This window comes from Zingiber officinale, chromosome 8B (genome assembly GCF_018446385.1).
Source record: "Zingiber officinale cultivar Zhangliang chromosome 8B, Zo_v1.1, whole genome shotgun sequence".
NCBI lineage: Eukaryota > Viridiplantae > Streptophyta > Magnoliopsida > Zingiberales > Zingiberaceae > Zingiber > Zingiber officinale.
The window spans coordinates 27,433,892-27,458,654 of NC_056001.1; the positions used below are offsets into that span (position 1 = coordinate 27,433,892).

Below are 24,763 nucleotides of genomic sequence, written 5' to 3' on the forward strand. Positions count from 1 at the left end.
TAGTATCATAGTTTGCAGAATTAGGATTGTTATCAGGATCAGCTTGTTCAAAAACAATAATGTTGGCTGTTTCAGTTCTAAACAGCTCAATAGAATCAGTAGAATCGGAATGAAAAAAATAAAGACTTTAAATAGAAAAGTAATCAATTATCACTACTATGGATAATATGAATACATATTAAAACCCCAAAATATTAGAATTATTAAATTATATAATCTCGAGTATTATGAAATTTAAATGTTTAATATATTATTACCGATTGTCTTCAGTGTGACATTTTAATACCTGTTCTATTCTATTAATAATTTAAAAATGTTGAATAATTTTGTCATATTAACTCATAATTTATTATATTCAATTATAAATCATATTTATCTGTTAAGGTTTTATAGTACACTATTACTTAGCTCTTTCAATAACCAACACACACACGGTAGTACATACACCGTGCAGTATATTTATGGCCTAAAGAATATCAAATGTCTCACTTATTGTCATAGCACATACACTAAAACACTTTAAAACAGATGTGTTACAGAACTTTCTTATTCAAAAGGAGAACATGTCACTCATTTGTCTCCTTTCTTTTTGTAGAACATTCTCCACTTTTGGATGGCAATTAATTTATTTTCCTTCTAATCTCATTGTGTCCTTCCTATTTTGATATTTTTATACGTTTTCAACTTTTGACTGGGAAAGACAAATCTGGTGCCTCTCAAAATAAAACAATACCTTTAAGAATCAGCAGATTTCTCTCTTAGTCAAATCATCCTCTTGTAATTGAGCAATTTGAAAGTGGCTTAACTTTGTTTTTTTTCTGCTTTAGTATATTTTCTTTTTAATCTATATGATTTCACTGAATAATCTCTTCATTATCAGTGATTTCTCAGATATTGGATCGGAAAAAGCAGATACCTATCCAACTCAGTTGATTCGGAATGGAATCAGCCAATCTAGAAAACTATGGATAGTACTCGCATGTAAGAAATCCATTAGATTCTAAACATTGGAAGTTGATTAGTTAGCTTGAACTTTAAAGGTGCGAGGGGTACAGGAAAGTTACTAGCATAAGTGAGACTTAACTGCCGGTTATATTACTATGGAATAGCAGAATTTGCTAGCCATATCGCTAGCTCTAGTCAGGGATTGTGACATTGTTGTATTATCCAAGTAAACACGCGCGCGCGCGCGCACACACACACACACACACAGACAAAAATCAAATTTCTCTATGTTTTCGTATGATTTTTTATACAATTTCGCATGAATATATGAGATTTTGTATACTCGTCATATTTGTGGTTGGGACTGGAAGTGAATGCCCAATATCCATCAATATCTCCAATAAGAGTTGCCACCCAGATTGGTTTGTGCTAGCAAAGTAGAGTTCTGGTATCTTGAAATCTATCCAATCCGACACACATTTTTTTTTTCAGGATGTTTGAATGATCATGTTGTGCTGTGACTGCATTTGGTTCTAGAATTTGTTTTTATAAATATCTTTTTGGGTCAGGAACATATCTAGGAGCATGAAATCATGTCACTTACTATTTCTTGTATGTTAACCCAGGTCTTTGATCTTTCAGAGACGTCACCTTCTCATTTTGTTCAGTATGCTTTAACTTGCTTAGAGAATTTGGCATCTCTTGGCGATGATTATGCAAAGACCATCCGTGAGAAGCTAAGAATTATGGTACGCTTTCCTGCAAGTTTATCTTGCTGATACCTTTTTATGAATATCTGATTCAATGATGCATGTTCGATCATTGCACATCCAAATTTGTTATGTTGTCGATATTAGTCAAATATTAAAATTATTTGTTTGTCGACTCCATTCTTGCTTTGATGCAATTTCACAAGATTTGTTTGATTGCTTCTTTCCTGTTACTGATCAAATGAATTTTGGTTTATTATTTTATTTTGCAGGTTGCAGGAGGTGATGGTACGGTAGGTTGGATTTTAGGGAGTCTTGGTGAACTTTTCGTGCAGAAAAGAGAGCCTGTTCCCCCAACTGGTATTATTCCACTTGGAACAGGGAATGATCTTTCCAGGAGTTTTGGTTGGGTAAAAGACTTGTACATCACTAACTTTGATTGTTCCAGCTTAATTGGAATAACATTTGTTTACTTATAGTACACCAATGCAGGGTGGCTCCTTCCCTTTTGCATGGAAGTCGGCAGTGAAACAATCTCTTCTTAAGGCAATTTCTAATCCTGTTCAAAACCTTGATAGGTGAACATTTTGTCTATTTCTATTATAAGATTGAGAGTGCAACTCCTTTAATTTCATGTTTACCATATTTAACTACCAGTCAAAATGGTTTGGACATGTTCAAAGACGACCAGTAACATCTTGAATCTATTAGAGTGAAAGATGAAAGAGGTAGAGGCTGACTAAGATAAATATTAGCCAATGATTTAAATATTGCTAGCGATATTTTCTTGAATAGAACTCAATGCAATAGATGATGATTCTTCAAATCATATATTTTTTCCTTGTGGCCTGACCACACAAAATCAATTGATTTCCTACAAATATCAAGTTACGTGATATAGTGGTCCCTTTTGTACACTAAGAATGCTAGTGGTTTTCACATATCATCCGTGATGGATTTATCAACTGTGATAGATTCAAGGTATTGGAAATGATTGCTAATACATTAAATAGTACCCATTCCTGAGGTGAGAAATGGGGGAAAAAATTATAGTTCTCATTTCAGCATGCAAAATGAACTCTTTCGTCTTGTTTGCCATAACGAGAATCTTTGCATAAAATTGTTCAAGAGCATGACTTGTTTTATAAACTAGGAACTTAACCTTTTCTTTCAATATCATGTCTTCTTAAATGATATCTAAAAGAGAACTCCGACTAGGATAATTGGAAATAGTTAAGAAATCTTAATATGACTGTTGAAATAGCCTTGCATAAGTAAGAATAAGATACATGTAGTCACACCAATTAATGGGATTATCATGACTTCGTGGCGATTAGTTTTTTGGTGATAAATTGATTTGATATCTTCATCATCATCAAACCATGTAGTTCCAACTATTTGAGGTTTGTTACATGATTCTTATCCCTCCATTGAATTTTATGCAAGATTTCACTAATAAATCAATTAAATAACCTTTTGTTACATTTATCACAATTTTTATCATTTCCCTCTGTTTGCAATACTTTTAATTCTAATTGAAAGCAGCTTTCTTCTTTTGTGCCATAAAAAGAATCTTTTGTTGCATGAAATTATATAATTGTTTTGTTTGCTAGGCACTTTTGATTCCAGTATCATGTCTTCTTCACATGATATCCAAAGAGAACAATTAACGTAATTGGAAGTAGTATAGCAGATCTGAATCATAGTTGTGAAATAGTATATAGAGTTCAATGGAGGATAAGATTTCATGTAGTTGATCCCATATCATGGATTAATACAACCTGATGTTGATTATATTTTTGATGATAAATTGATTTGATATTATGTGCATCATCAAGCTGTGTAGTTTAGGTTCCAAGTATTTGGTGTTGGTTTCACAACTCTTCTATTAGTTGAATTCTATAATAGATTTCGTTTAATTATATTTAGACAGATTATCTACAATTTCAGTGTCTCCCTCTAGTCCTTGTTCCTTTAGTATTAATTGGTTCAAACCTTTTGAACATGTCCCTGTAATTTCAATCCGCTTTCTCTCATCTTATTATTTATTAGAGCTACATCTAATTTTTGCAAGATAAGAATATCTTTTTTCTTCTTGAGTAGCCATATATCCATTTTAGCTCAGTATTAAAAAAAAAAAAATCTGTACTTGTTTCTAATTACCATTCTGTTCACTGAGTTTGCGTGTTAGAGCTGCCTCCACTCTCCTTTGACTTGGATTGTCGCCAGCAATGTGAAATATCTGACATGGTGCTTCCATCCCAACTTTTCCACATCTCAATCCCACCTTAGAATGATACAATCTCACTTGTATCATGCAAGATGGAATGATTTCTATAACCATGGTGCTTATTCTATGCTTATTCAGTGATATCCACATTAATATAACATCACTAAATCTTGTTAGTTCATGAATTGTGCATGGCTTGGTTTCCTGTAGCTCTTGTCAAAGGCCCTCCATCTTATGGAACATATCAAGTATGCTACATTGGTAATGACTAGAAATTCTCCTACATTGGTCTATCAGACTTGTTACTACCATGAGTTTTCTTAGCCTTGCACAACCTTTTAACATTTTATTTCCGTTCTAATCCAGTATGGGAAGCTGCACAAGGTAGCTTAACAGCGGTGTAGTAAATCTGGCAAATTTTACACAAGCAACTGATCCTTCTTGAGATAATTATCTTATGGAAATTTTTCCCCTATCATGCAGTTGGCACATTACAATCATAATGCAAGAAACACAAGGACTCCAATTGCCTTATTGTCTCAAGTCTGTAGGAGAGTATGATCTCAACGAGGTACAGTGCTAAGCTTGATCTCATTTCATCTACGATTCAGTTGTGGTTTCTTGTTTTGCAAATTTCCATTTGTCCACTTCCCATGATACATGCTGATTTTTATGCTCCTAAGGCTTTCTGGTAATTACTTGGCTCCGTGCGTTTTGAGTTAGTATATTATAGTTGCTGATATGCAGGTTCCAAGGTTAGGAAATGTTTATACTTATTTTATTGACATGAAACATCTATTATGGCATGCCATCCAACGGGCAGAAGGCGAGAACCATTTTCCTCAAGATTTTTTTATATGCTTGTTTTAGCTTTTATTTACCTTGCTATTATGACAGGAATTTGCCCCCAGTCTAAGTTAGATTTAACATTTCTATTTTCCAATGAACCTGTTGAGTTAAAACACTTTCTTGCATAATTAAGCAAGCAATTACCTTGTATAATTTCTAGAAAAGTCACAACAAATATTTTCAAATATCTCGAGAAGAGGAGATGGCTCTCTAGAATCTTCATAGGTGGGGGAGAGTGTCTATAAATAGAGGGTTAGTGTGGGCATTTATAACTAAAATGTCAAGAAACCCAGCTACAACTATAGCTCCATTCAAAAGCCCTCAACACTCCTAATTTCCAACTGTAAACTATTTGACGCTCTTGTAAACAAATTCTGATTAAAGAAAGGTTCCCATTTTATATTCTATCTTCTTCCTTTCAAACTAACAGTGGTATCAAAGCTTAGTTTGATAAAGTAATTGGGGGTCATCCATTTCCTCGTTCAACTATGACATCCTCCTCTTTCAACCAACCTTCTATCCTTCTTCCCATCTTTTCTGGTGAAAACTATGATTATTGGAGCATTATGAGGAAAACATTCTTCATGTCTCAAGGCTTGTGGAATGTTGTGATTAATGGCATAAATGTTCCACAAAATTCAACTACATCTCTTGCTTAGCAAAAGAAGGTAGAAGAGAATAGAAAAAAGATGCATAAACATTATTCATCCAACGAGCTCTAGTAGACACTATTTTTCTAAGGATCATAAAAGCTACAACTTGTTGCATTGTTAATCGTTGAATACCATTACAAACAACAATCACCTGCAAGTTGACTTATTCTAGTTAGCTACTTATTTTTCTTCACTTAGCCTATGTCAAACTACATTTTTGTCTCTCTTTTCAAGTATCCTCAACTTCCATTAAGGCCAAGTGTTACTACTTCTAGAGCTCTAGTCACTAGTCGTTTGACTATCTCTACTCAATTCATTTTTAGTATTCCAATTACTACCAAACACACTTTTGTTTTTGTTTTTTTTTTTAAATTTAAGGTTGTTTGCTATATTTAGCTTCAAAGTAGCAGCGTTTAGTATGTGTCTATTCAAATATGATTTCTCATTTGTCCTCTGCTTAGTTAAGGTAATTGCTCAAATGTGCTACCATTTAAGATATATGGTGATATTTTGGAAAAGTTACTGTCTCTACAGGATCTGGATATCCAAAGAGAATTGCCTGAAAGAATTTCTTGCTTTGAAGGAGTCTTCTACAACTACTTGAGCATTGGTATGATCAATTTTATTAATAATATTCATTTGCAATTCATTTCGTTGTGAAAAATTTTGGGGAAAATTGAAACTGATACCATCTTGGATCTGAATTAACATCTTTATTCTAATCCATATAGTATGGAAGGCTCTTAGAATAAATAATATACCATTTGGGTGATATCTTCCTTGTTTATATTCTGAATTTTCAGGCAGAATGATATGACCACAAAATGAGGATATTGTGGTTTATTTAACACTCTTGTATGTAGGATGACTATCATGTCATAACTGGTTTCTTTATGACGCCTATCAAAATTTGTCTATAGTGCTATTTTAGTCCGTTTCTCTAAACTTATTACTTTTCAGAATGTTTTCTTTCTTCTACTATCTTGTGAAGGTGTTGTCTAGCTCAACTGCTATCATATGGTGATATTGCTTCCGGTTTATATCAATAACCTTCCTTTTTCTTGTGCAATCTTGTCATACATTTGCATGCTTAACCTTTTATGTTGGTGCAATCGTCCTCGGGTCAAGTTTGACTAAGCTTGTGTTGGTCCGAGCTTGAGTTTCGAAGTTTGACAATGTAGTAAAGAGAAGTCAAGTAGGTCAAGGGCGGACAAGATACTTGACGGAGAAAGTCCTAACCAGAGGTTGGACAATGGAAAGTCCTAGCGGTGCAAGGTGGTGCAGACCTAGTTGGAAATTAGGCAATGAATGTCCTCGCGGGACTAGGCGATGGAAGACCTAGTTGAGAACTAGGCAATGGAAGTCCTAGCGGGGCTAGGCGGTGGAAGTTCAACGGGAAGGTTGACAAGGGAAAGTTCAAGTGGGTCAAGGAGGACTAGACACTTGGTGAGGAAGCCCTGACCGGCCAAGGTTGACCGGATACTAGGTAACGGAAAGTCCTAACAAATCACGGATGATTGGATGTTGGGCAGAGAAAGTCCTAGTAGGTTGAGATCAACCAAATACAGGCAAGACACGAATTCAACTTTGGAAAGGTTGAATTTAGGGTTATCAATCGATTAGGGTAATGTGTCCATCGATTCGCAAACTCTAAATCCGAAATTTCGAGTTTTGCTACTCGATCAATTGACCTAATCGATTGAAGCAGCGCCATCAATTGGTCATAAAGGTTGATTCAAGAAAATATAAGGGACTGGAATCGATTGAGGCAATCGATCCTAGCAATGCTAATCGATTAGGGCAATTGATTAGGTAGTGTTCTTTGCGCGAACAAAAAGACCTGGAATCAATTGGGGGCTTAAGCAATCGATTAGGTTAATCGATTGGAGGTATTTTCGCGTGAGAACAGAAAGCCTCGGAATCGATTGGGGCAATCGATTAGAGGCTAACCAATCGATTAGTCGGGCAAAAAAGAAGCGTTCTGTAGGTTTTGAATGGTCGATCTAACGTGACAATCAATTGAGGGTAAGACCAATCAATTGGGAGGCGTTTTCTAACCCGAAAGTAACCTTAGAAAAGGGGAGTTTGTGGACATTTGAAGCAGCCAGTTCTTGAGGGTTTGGGAGACAAGTGCTGCTGCATTTCCTACAACCAAGAGGCAATCCAAAATAAGTCTCATTGTTGTAAAGTCATTTTTGATTGAATTTGCATTCTCATTTTCTTGTTGTGTTCTTGTAAGAACAGCTTGTATGAGGCTTCTTCGCCTCCTGAAAGTTTCCGAGAAGGAGACATTCATAGTGGAATTGAGTATGAGGAGTGGATCCTTGGATTAATCACCTCAAGGAGGTAGATACTAAATTAAATCCAAGTGCTAGCATTGTGGAGTCTTCGTTTCAAGTTTTTCGCTACAACATCAAGTTTGAAAAAAGCAAAGTGAGCTATTCAACCCCCTCTAGCTCATACGTGTTCTAATAATAAATGGTATCATAGCGAGACCGCTCTTCATCAGCCTAACCGCCGGAAGAATCAAGAGCTAGAGGAAGAAGAAAATAGTGAAAGTTTGAGCCCTAATTATCAACAAATCAAGGAGGAGCTCAACTTCAAAATGGATCCCGAGATGGATTCAGATATGATATCCGAGCGTCTCCACCTTTCAGATTGGGAGGATTCACTAATGGAAGGCTAGAGTTGAGAGTTTCATGATGAACATAGAGCAATGGTTTGCTCTAATGGTGGGATTTGAAGCCCCAATAGATAGTAATGAAAAACTCCTCAAGAAGAAGTGGATCGAGGAACAACTCCAAAAATCCAAAATAAACGACAAGTTAATCAAAATTTTGGTTAGTTTAATTCCTAATAATATCTTGTGTAAGATAGGTAACTACAAGGATGCAAGCGAATTATGGAGTAAGTTGGTCAAGCTTCATGAAGATCCACCCTCAATGCAAAGTAATGAAAAAGGTAAAGAGGGAAACTCTTTATTTCAAGTACATGAGGATTCAGAGGTTGGGAGACATTCAACATCCGAGAATGAAATTGAAAAGACATCTACCTCAAGGATTGAGGGGGAAAGCTCATTGACACCGGAACGAGGTGTCTCAACTTTCGAAGCCAATAAAGACAATGAATGTTCCGCCTCTACAAGTCAAGAGAGCATAAATCATGAAGGTATAACTATTTCAATTTGTAAAAATAAAGATCATATAATGTGCTTTGAGTATAGGGAGAAATGACACTATAAGAGCAAGTGTCCCAATTTAATGAAGAAGAAGGTTCAAATGCCACCCAAGGTGAAGGAAAAATCTAAAGAGACCAAAACCTTGGTACAAAAGAGCAAAGAGCACATTGCGTGCTTCTTGTGCAATCAAAAAGGACATTATCAAAATCAATGTCCAAAAAGGAGACTTTCAAGCAAGGTTCTAAAATTCGCTAGGCGCTAATCGGGCGGCAGACCAGCACCTAGCGCCTAGGCCGCCTAGGCGGGGACTAGGCGCCGCTAGGCGGATTCCTCGGTATCCCTTGTTTCATGTGGACTGTGGACAATGTCATATGCAAATCTAAATGTTGTCTTAAACAATTTCATAGCAATGAAGATCTAACTATGTATGCTGAAATAAATACATACTTTCCAATACCAAAAAATGAAAAACTATAAAAGAAAACTAATAGTTTTGTGCAAAGGAAATATACTAGACTCAGTAAATATGAGTAAAAGAAACAGTTAAACAATAGAGCATGCAGTAAGTTATCATAATCATATAGTAAACAGTAGAAGTAGAACATTAGAAAATAGAAGCAATAGTTCAATTCAAGATTACAATGCATTGTGAACTAGTAACCACTAAGTAAAATATAATTGTTAAATAACATAAATCATGTCTTAACAAAATGAGTTCAAAATTACACAACTAATAATATCTCATAGACTCATATTTATTCTGCTTCTTCTTCTCCATAATTTTCAATAACTTGTTCTTCATCGGACACAAACTCAATATCATTATTGTGATCCTCGTCTTCTTCTTCGGATTCAAAATCATCTTCATGAAGTTCTCTCACTCTAGAGCTTCTTCGGGGTTGCAGATTTTCATCTGCTCCACTTGCTTCATCAACCATTTGCCAAGTGAGCCCGGAACCTAGTTCAACTTCATCATCTTCCCCACCATCCACAATCCAACCTAGTGCATTTGAAGCATCTTTTGCAAGAAGGACATCAACATTTCTTTCTTTTTCTCTTTTTTGTTTGTTCAACAATCTAGTATTAAATTGGACAAATACTAGATTGTTCAACCTGTTGGCATCCAACCTATTTCTTTTCTTTGTGTGAATCTAAAAAAAACAGAGAAAGTAAATACTATAGTCAGTACCTGAATATAAAGTATAGACGTTAAAAATTATAACTAATTTAATTAAAGAGTAGACTGAAAGTTTAAAACTTATTCCTTCAAATGTACTCCAATTTCTTTCACACCCAGATGAATTTGTAGTTAATGAAAGTATCCTCAATGCCACCCTTAGCAAGTTAGGTGTGTGAGCATCGTATGTACTCCACCATGCACATGGATCAAATGTATCATCATTTTTTTCACATGCTTTTGCTGCCAATGTTTTTCCAAATAACCCAGTCTTATTTCTATATTTTGGAAATTCCTTGTTAATAATTGTATCTTGTAGATCTAACTCATTGGCATGCAAAGTTTCCATGCATTCAAAAATCCCCATCGCGACCTCCTCATAAAGAGCAATAAAATCTGTAGTAAAAATAAGGATTCAACAAAAATGCAGTGGTATGCAATGATGTATCAAGTCTATCCTTCATTTTTGACTCAATAATGACTATGATAGGCTGATAATTTGATTCCACGTTATTCAGAGCCACCTTGATATCTTCTTTAGCTTGAAGAAGCTCCCCATATAGAAACCCCATCGATGGCTTTCTATCTCCATCTACCAATCGAAGAACTCTTATCAAAGGAGCAAATATTTTTAAACACAGTGTCACACCATTCCAAAAACTCATGCTCATCACTGTAGAATAAGCCAATTTTCCTTTGTTTGTTTTTGACCATTTACATTTCTCCCACATATCACTTGTAAACATGGCCCTTAAACTAGCTTTTTTTTCAATCAAACTTTGCAATGTGAGGAAATTTGATGCAAACCTGGTAACTCCTGGTCAAACTATGTCTCTCTTCTTCGTGAAACTTCTCATCAATGATAAAGTCTTATGGTGAGCATAGATGAAAATGGTAAAAGCCTTGGATTGCTCAATCACCTTTTTATATCGTGGAAGTTTGCCAATACTTTCAAGCATGAGATTAATAGTGTGAGTTGCACATGAACTCTAAAAGATCCCAGGTCGTTTTTCTCTCATCAATTTAGCGACAACTATATTGTTGGTGGCATTGCCTGTTATAATATGAACAATATTATGAGCTCCTACTTATTCAATACACTTGTCAACATACTCAAAAATAAGTTCAGCTGCCTCGTCTGAAAACTCCTTAGATTTTATAAATGTAGTACTCTCCTTGCAATTAACAGACAAATTTAAGATACTTCTTTTTTTTCTATCACTCCATGCATCTATCATGATCGAGCACCCATTCTTTGCCAATTCTTCTTCATGTTTCTTCAGCAGTTGTTTTGTTTTTTCAACTTCGACTTTCAATAATGGCTCCCTAAGTTGATATTTGAGTTGGAGGCTTGAATCTTGGTACAAATTGACCAATGTTCTAGCGCTAGGCGGTAGGCGGGTGATCACCCGCTACCCAACTCCTAGGTGGATTTTTTTTTTCACCTTCAACTTCAAATACACAAACTAATATGGAGCGAAATATTACTTCCACTGGAGCCTGCATTTTCTGGATCAATTGCCGATGCATATCTATCCATGGGGCCAAGTGGAAGAGGTTTTTTAATTCCATCCATCTCTTCAATTTCAAGACCTTCTTCATCTAGAGAAATAGCCACCTCTGCTCTACAACTTTGTTCTTCCATTATTTTGTTCTTCTTTCTGTTCCTCCCTTCTAAAATAGCCTGTTTGCACTTATTTTTGTCTTCTTGAGATGCTTTTCGACAACCAGATACATTTCCAGGTATATTTCCAATGTGCTACTTTATCCTATACACTCCCCCTGACATTGTTTTTCCACATAACTTACATTTAATTTTGTCGAGATTCTTAGGATCAATCAATATTCCAAACTCCCATCCGATGTCATTTGACTTTTTTCTAAGAATCCCGGATTCAGGTTGAGTGACAGATGCTGTCGAAGATGGATTGCTTGCCATTGATAACAGATATAATCTGAAAATATTATATATATTAACAAGTAACAACTAACAAGACATAACATGATAATAAAATTTAATTACACCATACGGGCATACAATACAAAATATTTCAATAACATTAAGTCACTAACAAGTCTGAGAATATTTTTTTATATATCTTAATCTAATTAATAAAATTTATTAGATATTTGTTTAAATAAATTAAATTTTAAATATATTTTTTTTATATTTTTAAATCTGTTTTATTACTTTATTTTTAAAATAAATTATAATATTTTATACTTTTATATATAAATTATAAAATAATAATATTTATTATTTATTGGAATTTTTAAAATTTTAATTTTATTTTCATATTTTTAAAACTGATTTATATAAATTAATAATATTTATTAGAATTTTTAAAATTTTAATTTTATTTTCATATTTTTAAAACTGATTTATATAATTTAATAATATTTATTAGGATTTTTAAAATTTTAATATAATTTTAATATTTATAAATTCGATTAATATAAATTAATAATATATAAAATTTATAAATATGATTTATATAAATTAATAATATGTATTATATTTTTTAAAATTTTAAATATTTTTTATATTTTAAATCTGATAAATGATAATATTTATTATAATTTTTAAATCTGTTAATATATAAATTAATATTTAATATTATTTATTTAAAAAATTAAATATATTATTTATATATTAAAATCTTATTATATAAATTATAAAATTAATAATGGAATTTTATATATTTAAATTTGTTTTATATAAATTAATAACATTTATTAAAAAAATAAATTTTAAATATATTTAATTGGATCCTAATTTTATTAGGCTTTACGAACCAACCATATTATTGAAATTATCCCTGTTAGGAATTGTTTGAATTTGTTAAATCTAAAAAAAATAAAAAAAAAACGTTGTCTTCTCTCTGTCGCGAGACTCGCGACTCGCGCGACGGCGGACGCCACCGGCGCCTTGTGGGAGGCCTCCGGCGCAGCCGGAAGCTCCGCCGGACGTGTCCGGCGCGTCCGGCGAAGTCCGACGTAGCTTCCGACGGCGCTGGAAGCGTCGCGGAACGCTTCCAGCGCCGCGGACGCGTCCGGCGTCGCCGGAGACGTGCCGCGACGATGAATCAACAGGAATAAAAAAACTTAACATAACGTAAGAAACAAAAAACGTAAAAACTTACCAAGCCCCGGAGCGACGAAGCCTTCGACGCAGGACGACGCAGTGACGATGAGAGAAACGAAGCGACGCTGAAAGACGACGAAGACGTAAACACGCAAACAGGAAATTTCGAACAAAACATTAAACCTAAATAACAGCGCGGAGGCCCGCCGAGGGCCACCTATGGCTGCCGAGAGCCGCCTAGGCGGCTGGGCCGCCTAGGTCACCCACCTGGGGGTTTTCCGGCGCGGCTTGCTGCCGCACAGCGACTAGGCGGCGCCTAGGCGGCCGCCTAGCCCGCATTTTAGAACATTGCTTTCAAGTAAAAAACAAAGGAGGAAGCTCAAATCAAGGGAAAACTTCTAAGAGCAAAACTAAGGTGTCATTAATTAATGTCATTTCCTCATTTCAATATAAAAAGCATGCTAGAAATAAATATTGTCATTTTAGTGTTGTTTATCATGAAAATAGAAAGCACGACAATCCTAAGGAAAATTACAAGTTATATTATGCTAAACTAACCTTACCTAATAATATAAAGGTAGAAAATGAGTTAGGTAAGAACCCTAAGAAAGTTAGATATATGCTAAGAAAGTTAGATATATGCCTAGAAAGAAAAACGCTCAAGGAAAAAAAAGGCAGCCGGTGCACGAAGCTCCAGTCATGTAGGGTCCTAGGGAAGGATCCATTGTACGCAGATTTACCCTGCTTTTTGCAAGAGGTTGTTTCTAGGATTCGAACCCATGACCTTTTGGTCACATGACAACAACTTTACCGTTGCGCCAAGGCTCCCGTTCAAGGAAAAATGCTCAAGGAAATCATGGAAAATCTAAGTTTAAGGATTTAAGGAATGAAAACCAAGTTTTGAGGTCAAGACTTGAAAAACTAGAGAAGATCATAGAGAAAATGACAAATAATGTCAAAGGATCCAAGAAACAAAACCTAAGTTTTGGTAGACAAGAGCTATCTAAGAGCAAGAAAGGTTTGGGATATAAACCTCATAGAGTTCCATATTATAAGGGAAGTTATCCCTAGTGTTGACCTTGAGGAAATTAGCATGACTAAAGCTTCTAAGAAGCCTAGGAAAGTTATTAAGGTTTCTAGGGAAGTTATCTCTAATGAGTACCTAGTACACCCGTACCAATAGGTATTGAGTTCCTAAGAATGTGATATCTTTATACTAAATAGGTTTAGAGTGTGTCAACTCTAATTGGAAGGGTAATTAACCCAACCATAATAAAGTTGGTATTTCAGGGCATTTTCAAGGTATTATGATATCTTGAAAATAGAAATTTAATTTTTACTCTTGAAGAGTTTAAAATGTGCTAATAAAATTTGAGGCATTGAGATTAATCAAATTGGCACAAATAGGATAAAAGTTAAAAGTGTGTTGAGTTGGGATTTGACACATTCAAGGGAGATAGGGCCGTATATGCCAAATCATGTTTTGGGTATAGTGATTAGTTATTAGAACTTAGATGAAAATCTAGGTATTTTCTTTGTGCTATAATTGTCATGTTTTGACATCATATTATTCATTCATCTTGACATGATATTATAGTGTTAGTATTTTGACACATGCCATATCTTACATGCATCATTTAAATATGATGAATTTTCTTTTGAAAAATTATGCATTTGATATATGATATATTCATTATCATGCATTGCTTTAATTTCTTGTAATTAAGGAAAATGATATTAATTTACATCTTAGGTAGGATGATCAAAGTTAAAATGTCTATCTAGAGATGCATGCTCCTTTGATTATGAAAAACCTAACTTTACATCTCGCAAGATCATAGGATGACTTGTATGTGTATTGAGACATATTAGATGTGAGATGTTAAGAGGATGAGCAAAACTCAAGATATTGATTTAATGCATCTATTTGAGTATAAGTTTTATCAAAATACATGGATTTTGTGAAGTCCAATCATGGGGAAAGCAAATGTGTAAGTCATGTGCATTTAGCCCAAAGATCGTGGTTGGAAATTTGTTTTGAAAATGATTTCAAAATGCTTTGGAAAACCTTGGTGAAGTTTATTTGTTGTTAGAAATCACTATATATTAATTAAATACAAAGTTAGAGTGAAACATTAAAATTTCCAATGGTTTTCAATTTTGGATCATTCTTTGAAAATGAGATATATTTTCATAGAAAACTATTTTTCCCTAATAGTATATGACATAAGTAATGTTTACACAAAATTTCATGACTTTTCAAATATCATAGAATTAATTATGAATTTCTGAATTTTGGGCAGAAATCATATTTGAGAAATTAGTAAGGGCATTGTTGTCAATCAATTAGCACATGCAGTAGTCAATTGACAACTCATGCCAATCGATTAACATGGGCCGAAATCGATTGGTGTCAGATATCAATCGATTAATAATTGTTGTTTTTGCTTAAATGAGTTTATTCCAGTGGATTAAGCTGTATTTAAGTATTTTAACTATTCCTATCCCCATGAAATGCTTGGATAAGTATTTAAGGGTAATTTTCTGGGTGAAAATGAGAATGGAATGGTTAAAGGGGACTAATTTGGACTTAAGGAGGAGGTTTAGATTCAAGGTTGAATTTTTAACCTTATGACTTCAATTTTGGGATTTTTTAAAGGTTTAGGAACTCCAAATCATTATTGGTGCAATGATAGAAGTTGGAGCATACTTTGAGGGGGAGTTTCACCTTAAAGGCATGATTTGAATAAGAAAAGAGAAAATTTGAAAAATGCTCAAGGTTTAGCATTTGAAAACAATGAAAGGTTGGGAACCTTCATTGTGATAATAGGAATTAATCTTGGAAGAAGATTTTTGATGCTTGTCAAAGGGGGAGAATGTAATGTTTAAGTTAGAAAACTCTCATTTATGCTTTGGCATGAGATGAAGAAGGAAGTTGGGCTAATATGAGTTAGCCTAACTTAATCATATTGTTAAACATTAAAAAGGGGGAAATTGTTAGTGCAATCATTCTCGGGTCAAGGTTGATAAGTTTGACTAAGCTCGGATTGGCCCAAGCTTGAGTTTCAATGTTTGACAATGTGATAGAGAGAAGTCAAGTAGGTCAACGGAGGATCAGATACTTGACTAGGAAAGTCCTAATAGGATATTAGACAACGGAAAGTTTTAGCGGAGCTAGGCGGTGACAGATCTAGTTAGGAACTAGAAAATGAAAGTCCTGGCGGGACTAGGTGGTAGAAGACTTAGTTGAGAACTAGGCAATGAAAGTTCTAACGTGGCTAGATGGTGGAAGTCCAACGGGAAGGTTGGCAAGGGAAAGTCTAAGTGGGTCAAGGAGGATCAGACACTTGGTGAGGAAGCCCTGGCAGATCAAGGATGACTAGATGCTAGGCAACAGGAAGTCTCAATTGGTCATGGATGACTCAATGTTGGGTAGAGGAAGTCTTAGTAGGTTGAGGTCAACCGGATATTAGACAAGACGCGAATTCAAAATTGGAAAGGTTGAATTTAGGGTTATCAATCGATTGGGGTGATGTGTCAATCGATTCGCAAACTCTAAACCCGAACTTTTGGATTTTGCTGCTCAGGTCGATTGACATAATCAATTGAAGCAACACCAATCTATTGGTGGTAATCGATTGGGAGGTTGATTCGCGATAACAGAAGGGGCTCGAATTGATTAAGGTAATCGATCCCAGCAATGCCCATCGATTAGGGCAATCGATTGGGCAGTGTTCTCTCTGCGAACAGAAAGGTTTGGAATCAATTAGGGGCTAAAGCAATCGATTGGAGGTATTTTCACGTGAGAATAGAAAGCCTTGGAATTAATTAGGCCAATCGATCGGTCAGGCGAAAAAAATCATTCTACAGGTTTTGAACGGTCGATCTGACATGACAATTGATTGGGGGTAAGGTCAATCGATTGGGAGGCGTTTTCTGTCCTGAAAGTAATCCTAGAAAAGGGGAGTTCGTGAACATTTGAAGCATTCAATTCTTGAGGGTTTGGGAGACATGTGTTGCTGTATTTTCTACCACCAAGGGACAATCCAAAGACAGAAAAGAGCAAGTCGTTTTCTTGTCGTGTTCTTGTAAGAACAGCTTGTATAAGACTTCTCTGTCTCCGGAAAGATTTCGAGAAGGTAACATTCATAGTGGAGTTGTGAGCGTGAGGAGTGAACCCTTTGATTAGTTGTCTCAAGGAGGTGGATACCAAGTAAAATCCCAGTGTTAGCATTGTGGAGTCTTCGCTTCAAGTTTTCCACTGCAACATCAAGTTTGCAGAAGCGAAGCAAGCTATTCACACCCCCCCTCTAGCTCATACAATGCCCTAACATGTTATGTAGTCATGTATTCCATCTATTAGATGCTTGCAGATCCTAATTCTTTTCAATTTGTTACAATACAGGAATGGATGCCCAAGTTGCCTATGGCTTTCACCATTTACGTAACACAAGGCCATACCTTGCACAAGGTCCAATTTCAAATAAAGTAGGTTCATATTTATGTCTTTATTACATTGCATTCGAATCAGATAGAACATATTTTGTTATGGATAAATAATTGTAATTGTGATGCGTTTAGTAAATTAATAGTGTCACTTTAAAACGAGAAATAGTGATTAAAAACTAGATAACAAGGCCTAATCCATATTCCAATTATTATCTGAGTTTTTTTCATACTGTATTTTTTTCATCATGCTAATTTTTGCTAAAGATTGGAAACTAAGTTGCACTAGTTGGAGTATCATAGTAGCAAAAGGAGTGATGTTAAAGTTGGAGAAACTAAGATGCATTCGTAATCTTGTACCTATACCCATTCTAGTTTTAATGTGCCAATTAAAGATCAGCTCTTGGTGGGTGGTTAACTGAGATATATTTATGGATATGTGGAGTAATCAATTCTAATATCTGATATCCTAGGAGTATTATTTAATAGGTCATAGAAAGTTACGAGATTAATTTTAATATGAAGTTATAAGAGCCAATGCTGTCGTCAGATTGACAATGTTCATTTTTTGGTATTTGGTAGGTGTAGCCATTAGTTGAGATACTTCTTAAATCTTGCTAACTTATTATTTTAAAATTATAATTCAATTGATTTTATAACTACCACTACTTTATATGTGGGGGTAAATGAGTTTAGTGGAAGTGAATTTTTGAATTTAAACTCATTTGAGTTGAACTCAGAACGCTCAGACAGCATGCCGAAGTGTTAACAAAACATCATATCGATACTATATACCATTTTGATTGAAGATTGAAACTCTTGTTCGAAATGATACTCGATATTTTGACTCATGATGATTTATCATTTTCCAGACATTGATTGTTGGAATGTTCAAGTAAAATTGACAAAGTGGGTAAAGGTAAGGAGGTGGTTGCCAGAATCAGCTAATACCTATATATCACTCTAGCTGATCAATCAGTATTTGCAAAGGTTGATTCAATTTTTTCCAAGAAATTGACATCTTGTTTGGATTGAGAGTTAGTTCATTATTTTCTATTTTCCATGTTATTTTTCATAATAAATCTTTCGTTTCTTTGGCAACCAGCATTTTTTGGTTTTAAAATTAATTTTATTCTACAATGGCGTGAAAAAGTTGTTTAACATTTTTCTAATTTTCTTCATATTCATTTTCAAATTTCATTTTTTTCTGAAAAAAATAGAAAAATGGAATTTTCCATGAATCATACATATCCCTAGTGAAATTGGCTAAAATTAGATAGTTCACTACCAATTGAAGAAAATAAATTGTGATTTGGTGAAACCGAGATCAGATTAGATGGAATCAGGTTAAAATCTGGTCATATTAGAATGCATTTGAAAATGTTGAACGAAGGCCTTTTCGACTATCCCAACTTGATTCCTAGTGAACTAGCATTGGAGGGATAGTCTTTATCATTTGCTTAAATTGTCCACCCTTGCCCCAACTCTAGATTTATCATGAACTTAGGATCATTGAGCCAACCTTGCTGTCATTTGACTCTAAATTTCATTTCTTCACTGTGGGTCAAGAGAGAAGTTAGCTACCTCTCTTGGTCAACAACCCAAAATTTCCCTTTCCTTTAGCTAAAACTCTACCTGCACGCAATTAGGGTCTGACTAAATCTTATAATATGGGAATAAAATCATTTTGTTTACAAACATATATTAATAATCTATTTTTGTTTAGTAATCTTTTTAATACACACACATACACACTATTTGTTATAACATACTTTAACATTTACTGATTCTATATCAACAATATGATTTGTTATTTATATGATGTATTAACAATAATTTGATATTAATGATACAGTTTAAGCATTATTCCTTCTCAATTATTAAAATGAATAATATTTTGACGGTAGTCAAATGTAACAAACAGCCTTTGTTTCGCAGTTGATTTATGGTGGATATAGCTGCACACAAGGTTGGTTCTTTACACCATGTGTGAAAACTCCAAATCTGAGGTCAGTTATAGCACATACTTTAAAAAAATGTTTGCTTGATTTTTTTTTCCTGTAACAAAAAGTGATTAATTTTCTAACTTGGAATGACTGATCTATATTCATATTGAAATGGGTCTTCTGTTTTGTTCTTGTTGTTCATGTGTGACAATATTTCTGCCCATAGAAATTCAATAAGTTGATATTGTTTCAAATGCAGGGGGCTTAAAAACATTTTATCCCTTTATATCAAAAAGGTTAGCAATAAAGAATGGGAGAAGATTCCAATACCTGCTAGGTGATTATACTTTGTTATTTTTATTGCCTATCTAATTTACTGTGGCAATGTTCAAGTGATCATGTTGTAATCTTTCTTCACTTATTAATATTGATGATCATGGAGTTTAATTTTAGTTTTTTGTGGGAATTGGAGCCTTTATTCATTTAAACATATTGAACCATATTTTTCTTTCATTAGAAATATGTCTTGTATTTGTGCATTAACTGAGCAATAATGGGTTATTATATTTTCTATTTTTTGCATAATTGGTTATTATGCATTCTAATTCTACTTGTCAAGCTAACCACCAGCTCAAAAATGCTTAAGATGAAGTTTACATTAGCTTGCTAATCAAAGCTTATAAATTGTCTTTATTAATCCACAATTTGCCATATGGGCTAAACTGGAGTGTCAAGTCTAACACATACACAGCCTATCTTTAATCATGTGTGTGAGGTATAACGGTGATTGTATGGTTACACAAACAACCTTTTGACTACCTCTCCTTGCGCACTGTTAGATTTGCTTTGATAATTAGAAAATTTTCCTATTAACTTGTCAGACCCAAGCACTAGTCCCTAAGTTAAAATTACTAGTAGCTTATTCATCTAAGCTCATAAGGGCCCTTTGGAAACCCACAACTCACCATGTATGACTAAATTCTGTCATACTTTAGTAAATGTACCATTTTATCAAGCTTTGTCTCGAACGGATATTGCCTGTTCACTACTGGATTTTCCTTGTGTACTATACAATGTGGAAATTTCAGAACTTGATTTAGCATGCTTTGCTGCATCTTTAGTTTCTAGATTCTATTGAGTTAAGAATTTTGAAAATGTCTTCTTTTGAACTCACATAGTAACCTTCTAATTGATACATTAGTTTTCTTGCTAAAAAAAAACTCAGCATGGAAGGATGCTGTTAGTGCAATTTCTCTCCTAGCTGACATGCAGAACTTATTTATTCAACTGGTCAAGGAGATAATTCTGCAATGGACACATTTGCTACAGTGTTAGGTCCCTTGTGCTTCTAAATCTGGACAGCTATGGAAGTGGAAGCCATCCATGGGGACATCCTACTCCTGAATATCTTGATCAGGTTGATATTACTCATCTATATGAAATTGTACTGTTTCGATGTTTTTTTTTTCTCTAGGAAATTTTCCTTACAATAGTAGTTCACATGTAGATGGAGTTGTGTTCTGTGTTGATAGTGGAAGTTCATAAATTAGATTCATTGCTCTCTTTAAAATTTATATAATTGAAATAAAAATGTAAATCTACAGTGTTTAAAAGACCACAAGACATAAATGATGTCTTACAATTTGCTCCTGAAATACTTTTATGCACTGAGTATTCACAGATATTTGCCATTATTTTCTTTCTCAGCGAAGGTTTTATGAGGCTCGAGCGGATGATGGGCTGCTCGAGATATTCGGAATGAAGCAAGGATGGCATGCTTCCATGGTTATGGTGGAAATTATCTCTGCTGTACACATTGCTCAAGTACCATTTCTGTCTCAACCATTTAAACTGTCACAACATAATGATATTGTTGCTATATATCTGGAATTTCTCATTCCCATTAGGGTTACTGGATCATGAAGCCTTTGCTGCTACTAGCATGTATTTAATTCAATTCTACTGGATGTGTATTTCCCTAGAAATAAATATCATTTGAGAGCACTGACTGGCACGAATTATTAATATAAAGTGCAACAAACTCTTAGCTATCAGTGTAGATTTAGCTAGGTTAGGTCAGTCTTGGAACTGGAAGATATTGATATCAGTTAATGCAAACTCTCAGAGTTCTTTGTAATTAAATATGTATTTTTATTTATTACTTAAATAAATTCAGGCTGGGCTGACAGGTTGCTTTCAGCTTTATATAAAAACCTGAACCCACCTGATTTGAAAAAGAAAAAAAATTCTTAACTAGCATGTTAGACAGAGTCAAGTTTCCATTTTATATTATATTTCTACCAACTTGTTCTATTGTCTTTTATCTGTGCGACATCTATAGCTGTTATTTCTTGTTTGCCAAAGGTAAGATCTTGGATAGTGTTAATTATTTAATTGTTGGAAAAATATTCAGGGTGTGACTTGAAATAATTGAGATTTATGTGTTATTTATTGCTGTCATAATAAGTGAAAGGGCCAATTGGAGTTGTGATACCAATCACTTTCTAAGTTGGAATATGTAGCTATTCCTTTTCTACCTAAAACACTTTACATCATGCAGCAGTCATATATTAGTTTTACAATTTCATTTTGGTCAGTCATGAGTGCATACAAAATGTTGTTGTACAATTATGATCCACGTAGGATGAGGAAACTGAGTGATATGGATGAAAATAAGATAGGTTCTTATCATGAAAGTAGGAAGTTGTGGACAAGTGTGATTCATAATTCACAATTTAAGTTTCATATACCAAACCAAGCACTTTATTACCAAGTTGAATTTACATGATCATCTCTCTGCCACCTGAAATTCTTGGGATGTTGTGTGGTAAACACTAAGCATTAGTGTTTTGTTTCTCTATTATGTTTGCCATTGGCTGTTAGTGACTCCCGAAGGATGATGAACGTGAAAAGTAATACAAGTGAAACCTCTATCAAGTTTTTGTTGAATTCATTATATATATATATGAGATTAAAAATTTATCTTGAAGAAAATTTGCACCTAATCATGGATATGATCTAGAACTCCATCTAACAAACCATTGTAACAGGCTGCTGCTGTCAAGTTGGAATTGCGAGGTGGTGACTGGAACAGAGCTTATTTGCAAACAGACGGAGAGCCATGGAAACATCCTTTAAACAGGGAGCACTCCACATTTCTCAAGATAAAGAGGGTTCCCTTTCAATCACGCATGATAAATGGAAAATAGTATCTCCTCCTGCTTCAGACTCCATGAGCCCCATCTCAATGGTGACCAGAAGCTCCATAGCATTAGTCACTCTAATCTTGTGATATTCTTTTTGATTTTTTTATCAGACTCCTTGAGGATGGAGGAAGTAGCTGATCTTATTGCATATAGGATTGTTCTAATTGATGTGCAGAACTCTGAAAGTGTGATGCAATTTAGCACTGAGGCTCAGTCCGGCCACTTTTCCCCCGGTCTTTTTGACATGTATCTATGTAAAATAGGTTATGATGCAAATAGTCGTGCCAAGTGCTGGATTGATGAAGAAGACCAGCTAATTTGCCTACGAACATTGTCCATGTTTGGTATTATTATTTGTTAGAGGATTGTTTTCTCTATTTTCTAATCAAGATGGTGAATTTGGTGTGTCCATATGTGATCTAAATTCCCTTTGGGTTTTCAGTATTTACTATGCTAATAAGAATTCGTCTGAAGAAAACAATGGCTAGCTACTGTAGGAATACACCTTTTTAACATCCATGATTATGCATGTAATCTATTTTATTATCCCATTTAGTTACAACGAGTCTTTGGAATGATGTGTGTAAAGCAGTAAATGGATCTGAAAAAGACAATACAACTTTGAAAAGAAAACTTAGATTGCTAACTCTGAATGTAAACTTATTTGCATTTTTGATACCAACTCAAAAATAGGGAAAATAGAGATTCTCTGGCAGTGATATGTACTTTCTGCATAACAAATAAGACCTTAGACATTTTAATACTCGGAAACAGTAAGTATTAGTTGTAAATATAGTTCAATTCGGATTATGGTGAATTAAACTAAACTTTTACAATTTCAGTTTAGTTTTATTTTATTCAGTTTAATTTATTTTATTTCAATTTATTTAATTTATCGATTCAATTTAAATTAAGTGAACACCTTAATAATTTCTCTTCACATCTAGATTCGTCCATGGGCAGAGTTCAAAACTTGCACCGAGTTGGTTACTCGTTAATCCGATTCAATAGATCGATTCAGAGTTGGACCCCAAATGAATTGGCAATTTAGGGTTTATGGTATTTATTTTTAAAAAATATTTTCTAATATATATATATATATATATTCCAATCATAGCCTTTTATTTAATAATATTAATAGTTTAATTTAATATAAATTAATTCATTTATTCTAAATTAAATTTTTTAATATGAGATTATTCTATCTTTAATTTTTTAATCTATGTGTGTTGAATTTTTAATACGAGACTATTTTCTTGCTAACTCATTAAATTTATTAATCTTATTTAACTATCTTAATAATAATAATAATTTACTATTTTTTCATCGATATACATCTTATTAATAATAATAATAATTGATATATAAAATTAATCAAAATATATAACTTATGTGGTATATACATCGAATCGTATTAAAATATAATAATATTAATATTATATAAAAAATTATTGGTATAAATTAAGCTTCTACTTTTTGGAAACTTAAAATTTTTAAAAATAAAAGGAATAGAACTTTCGAAGAACAAAATAGAAAATTTAATACTAAATAACCACGTACTAAGTGGCTTTAATTCTTTTATATCCTAAGTGGTTAGGTTTATGTCTTTTTTATATTTTTGATATTTGTTAATATTTTTTAAAGTTGAAGGAGCATAAATGTAGGATGATTCTAGCACCAATAATAAATTCACATTGCAAGCACCTTCCTTACGAAAGAGTCATCCTATTCATTTATTTGAATTATATTTATTTGACTGAGATTCTCATAGTTAAATAATTTGACTATGAGAATCCTTCTGGACTTTGATTTCCAGTTCGTGGGTGGATTAAGAAAATTGAAACATATAGGGGGCAAATGTGAAGTTGACCCTGAAGCGGTGGGGTTTTACGGTTTACTCGCCTACCTGGTCGGACGGCGCGATGCTTCGCTCACTGGTCCGCCTCCATGCTCTCCCTCCGTCGACGCGACTCCGTTGCGTCCTCTTCTCCACCGGCACTTCCGTATCCTCCTCAGGCGTCACCGCTTCTCCCGATCCCCACTTCATGGTCAAGTACCCGATGAATACATGCGGGTTCTCCGCCGACGTTGCTTCCAAGGTCTCTAAGTTGCTCCCTCGTATACTAGTATTCAGTCCACCGAGAAGGCCAACGCCGTTCTTGGATTCTTCAGATCTCAGGGCCTTGATGGTGCTAATCTGAGAAGGATAATAGCTTGGAAACCAGGATTGCTCGGCCGGGATGTGGAGACGAACCTCGCTCCAAAGTTTAAATTTTTGCGCGACATAGGATTATCTGAGTCCGACATCATCGTTATCGTTCGGCGGAACCCTATTGTT

General features: G+C 34.3%; 1 protein-coding gene across 3 annotated transcripts; it reads left to right on the plus strand.

Moving 5' to 3' along the window:
- The first annotated feature begins 1,523 nt into the window (after positions 1-1,523).
- Positions 1,524-22,836, plus strand: LOC122017730 (diacylglycerol kinase 4-like). 3 transcript variants are annotated; one of them, XM_042575409.1, is made up of 11 exons: positions 1,524-1,694; positions 1,928-2,065; positions 2,148-2,233; positions 4,369-4,456; positions 5,922-5,997; positions 17,233-17,315; positions 19,212-19,282; positions 19,479-19,556; positions 20,549-20,636; positions 20,927-21,043; positions 22,270-22,836. In XM_042575409.1, the coding sequence occupies exons 1-11, from the start codon at positions 1,539-1,541 to the stop codon at positions 22,426-22,428; spliced, it is 1,140 nt and encodes a 379-aa protein (XP_042431343.1). In that variant the 5' UTR covers positions 1,524-1,538; the 3' UTR covers positions 22,429-22,836. The 3 variants fall into 3 exon arrangements, with proteins under 3 accessions (XP_042431343.1, XP_042431344.1, XP_042431345.1); XM_042575410.1 differs by lacking the exons at positions 1,524-1,694; positions 1,928-2,065; positions 2,148-2,233 and adding exons at positions 2,249-4,000; positions 4,096-4,146; positions 4,252-4,269; XM_042575411.1 differs by lacking the exons at positions 1,524-1,694; positions 1,928-2,065; positions 2,148-2,233 and adding exons at positions 2,249-4,146; positions 4,252-4,269.
- The last annotated feature ends 1,927 nt before the right edge of the window (positions 22,837-24,763 follow it).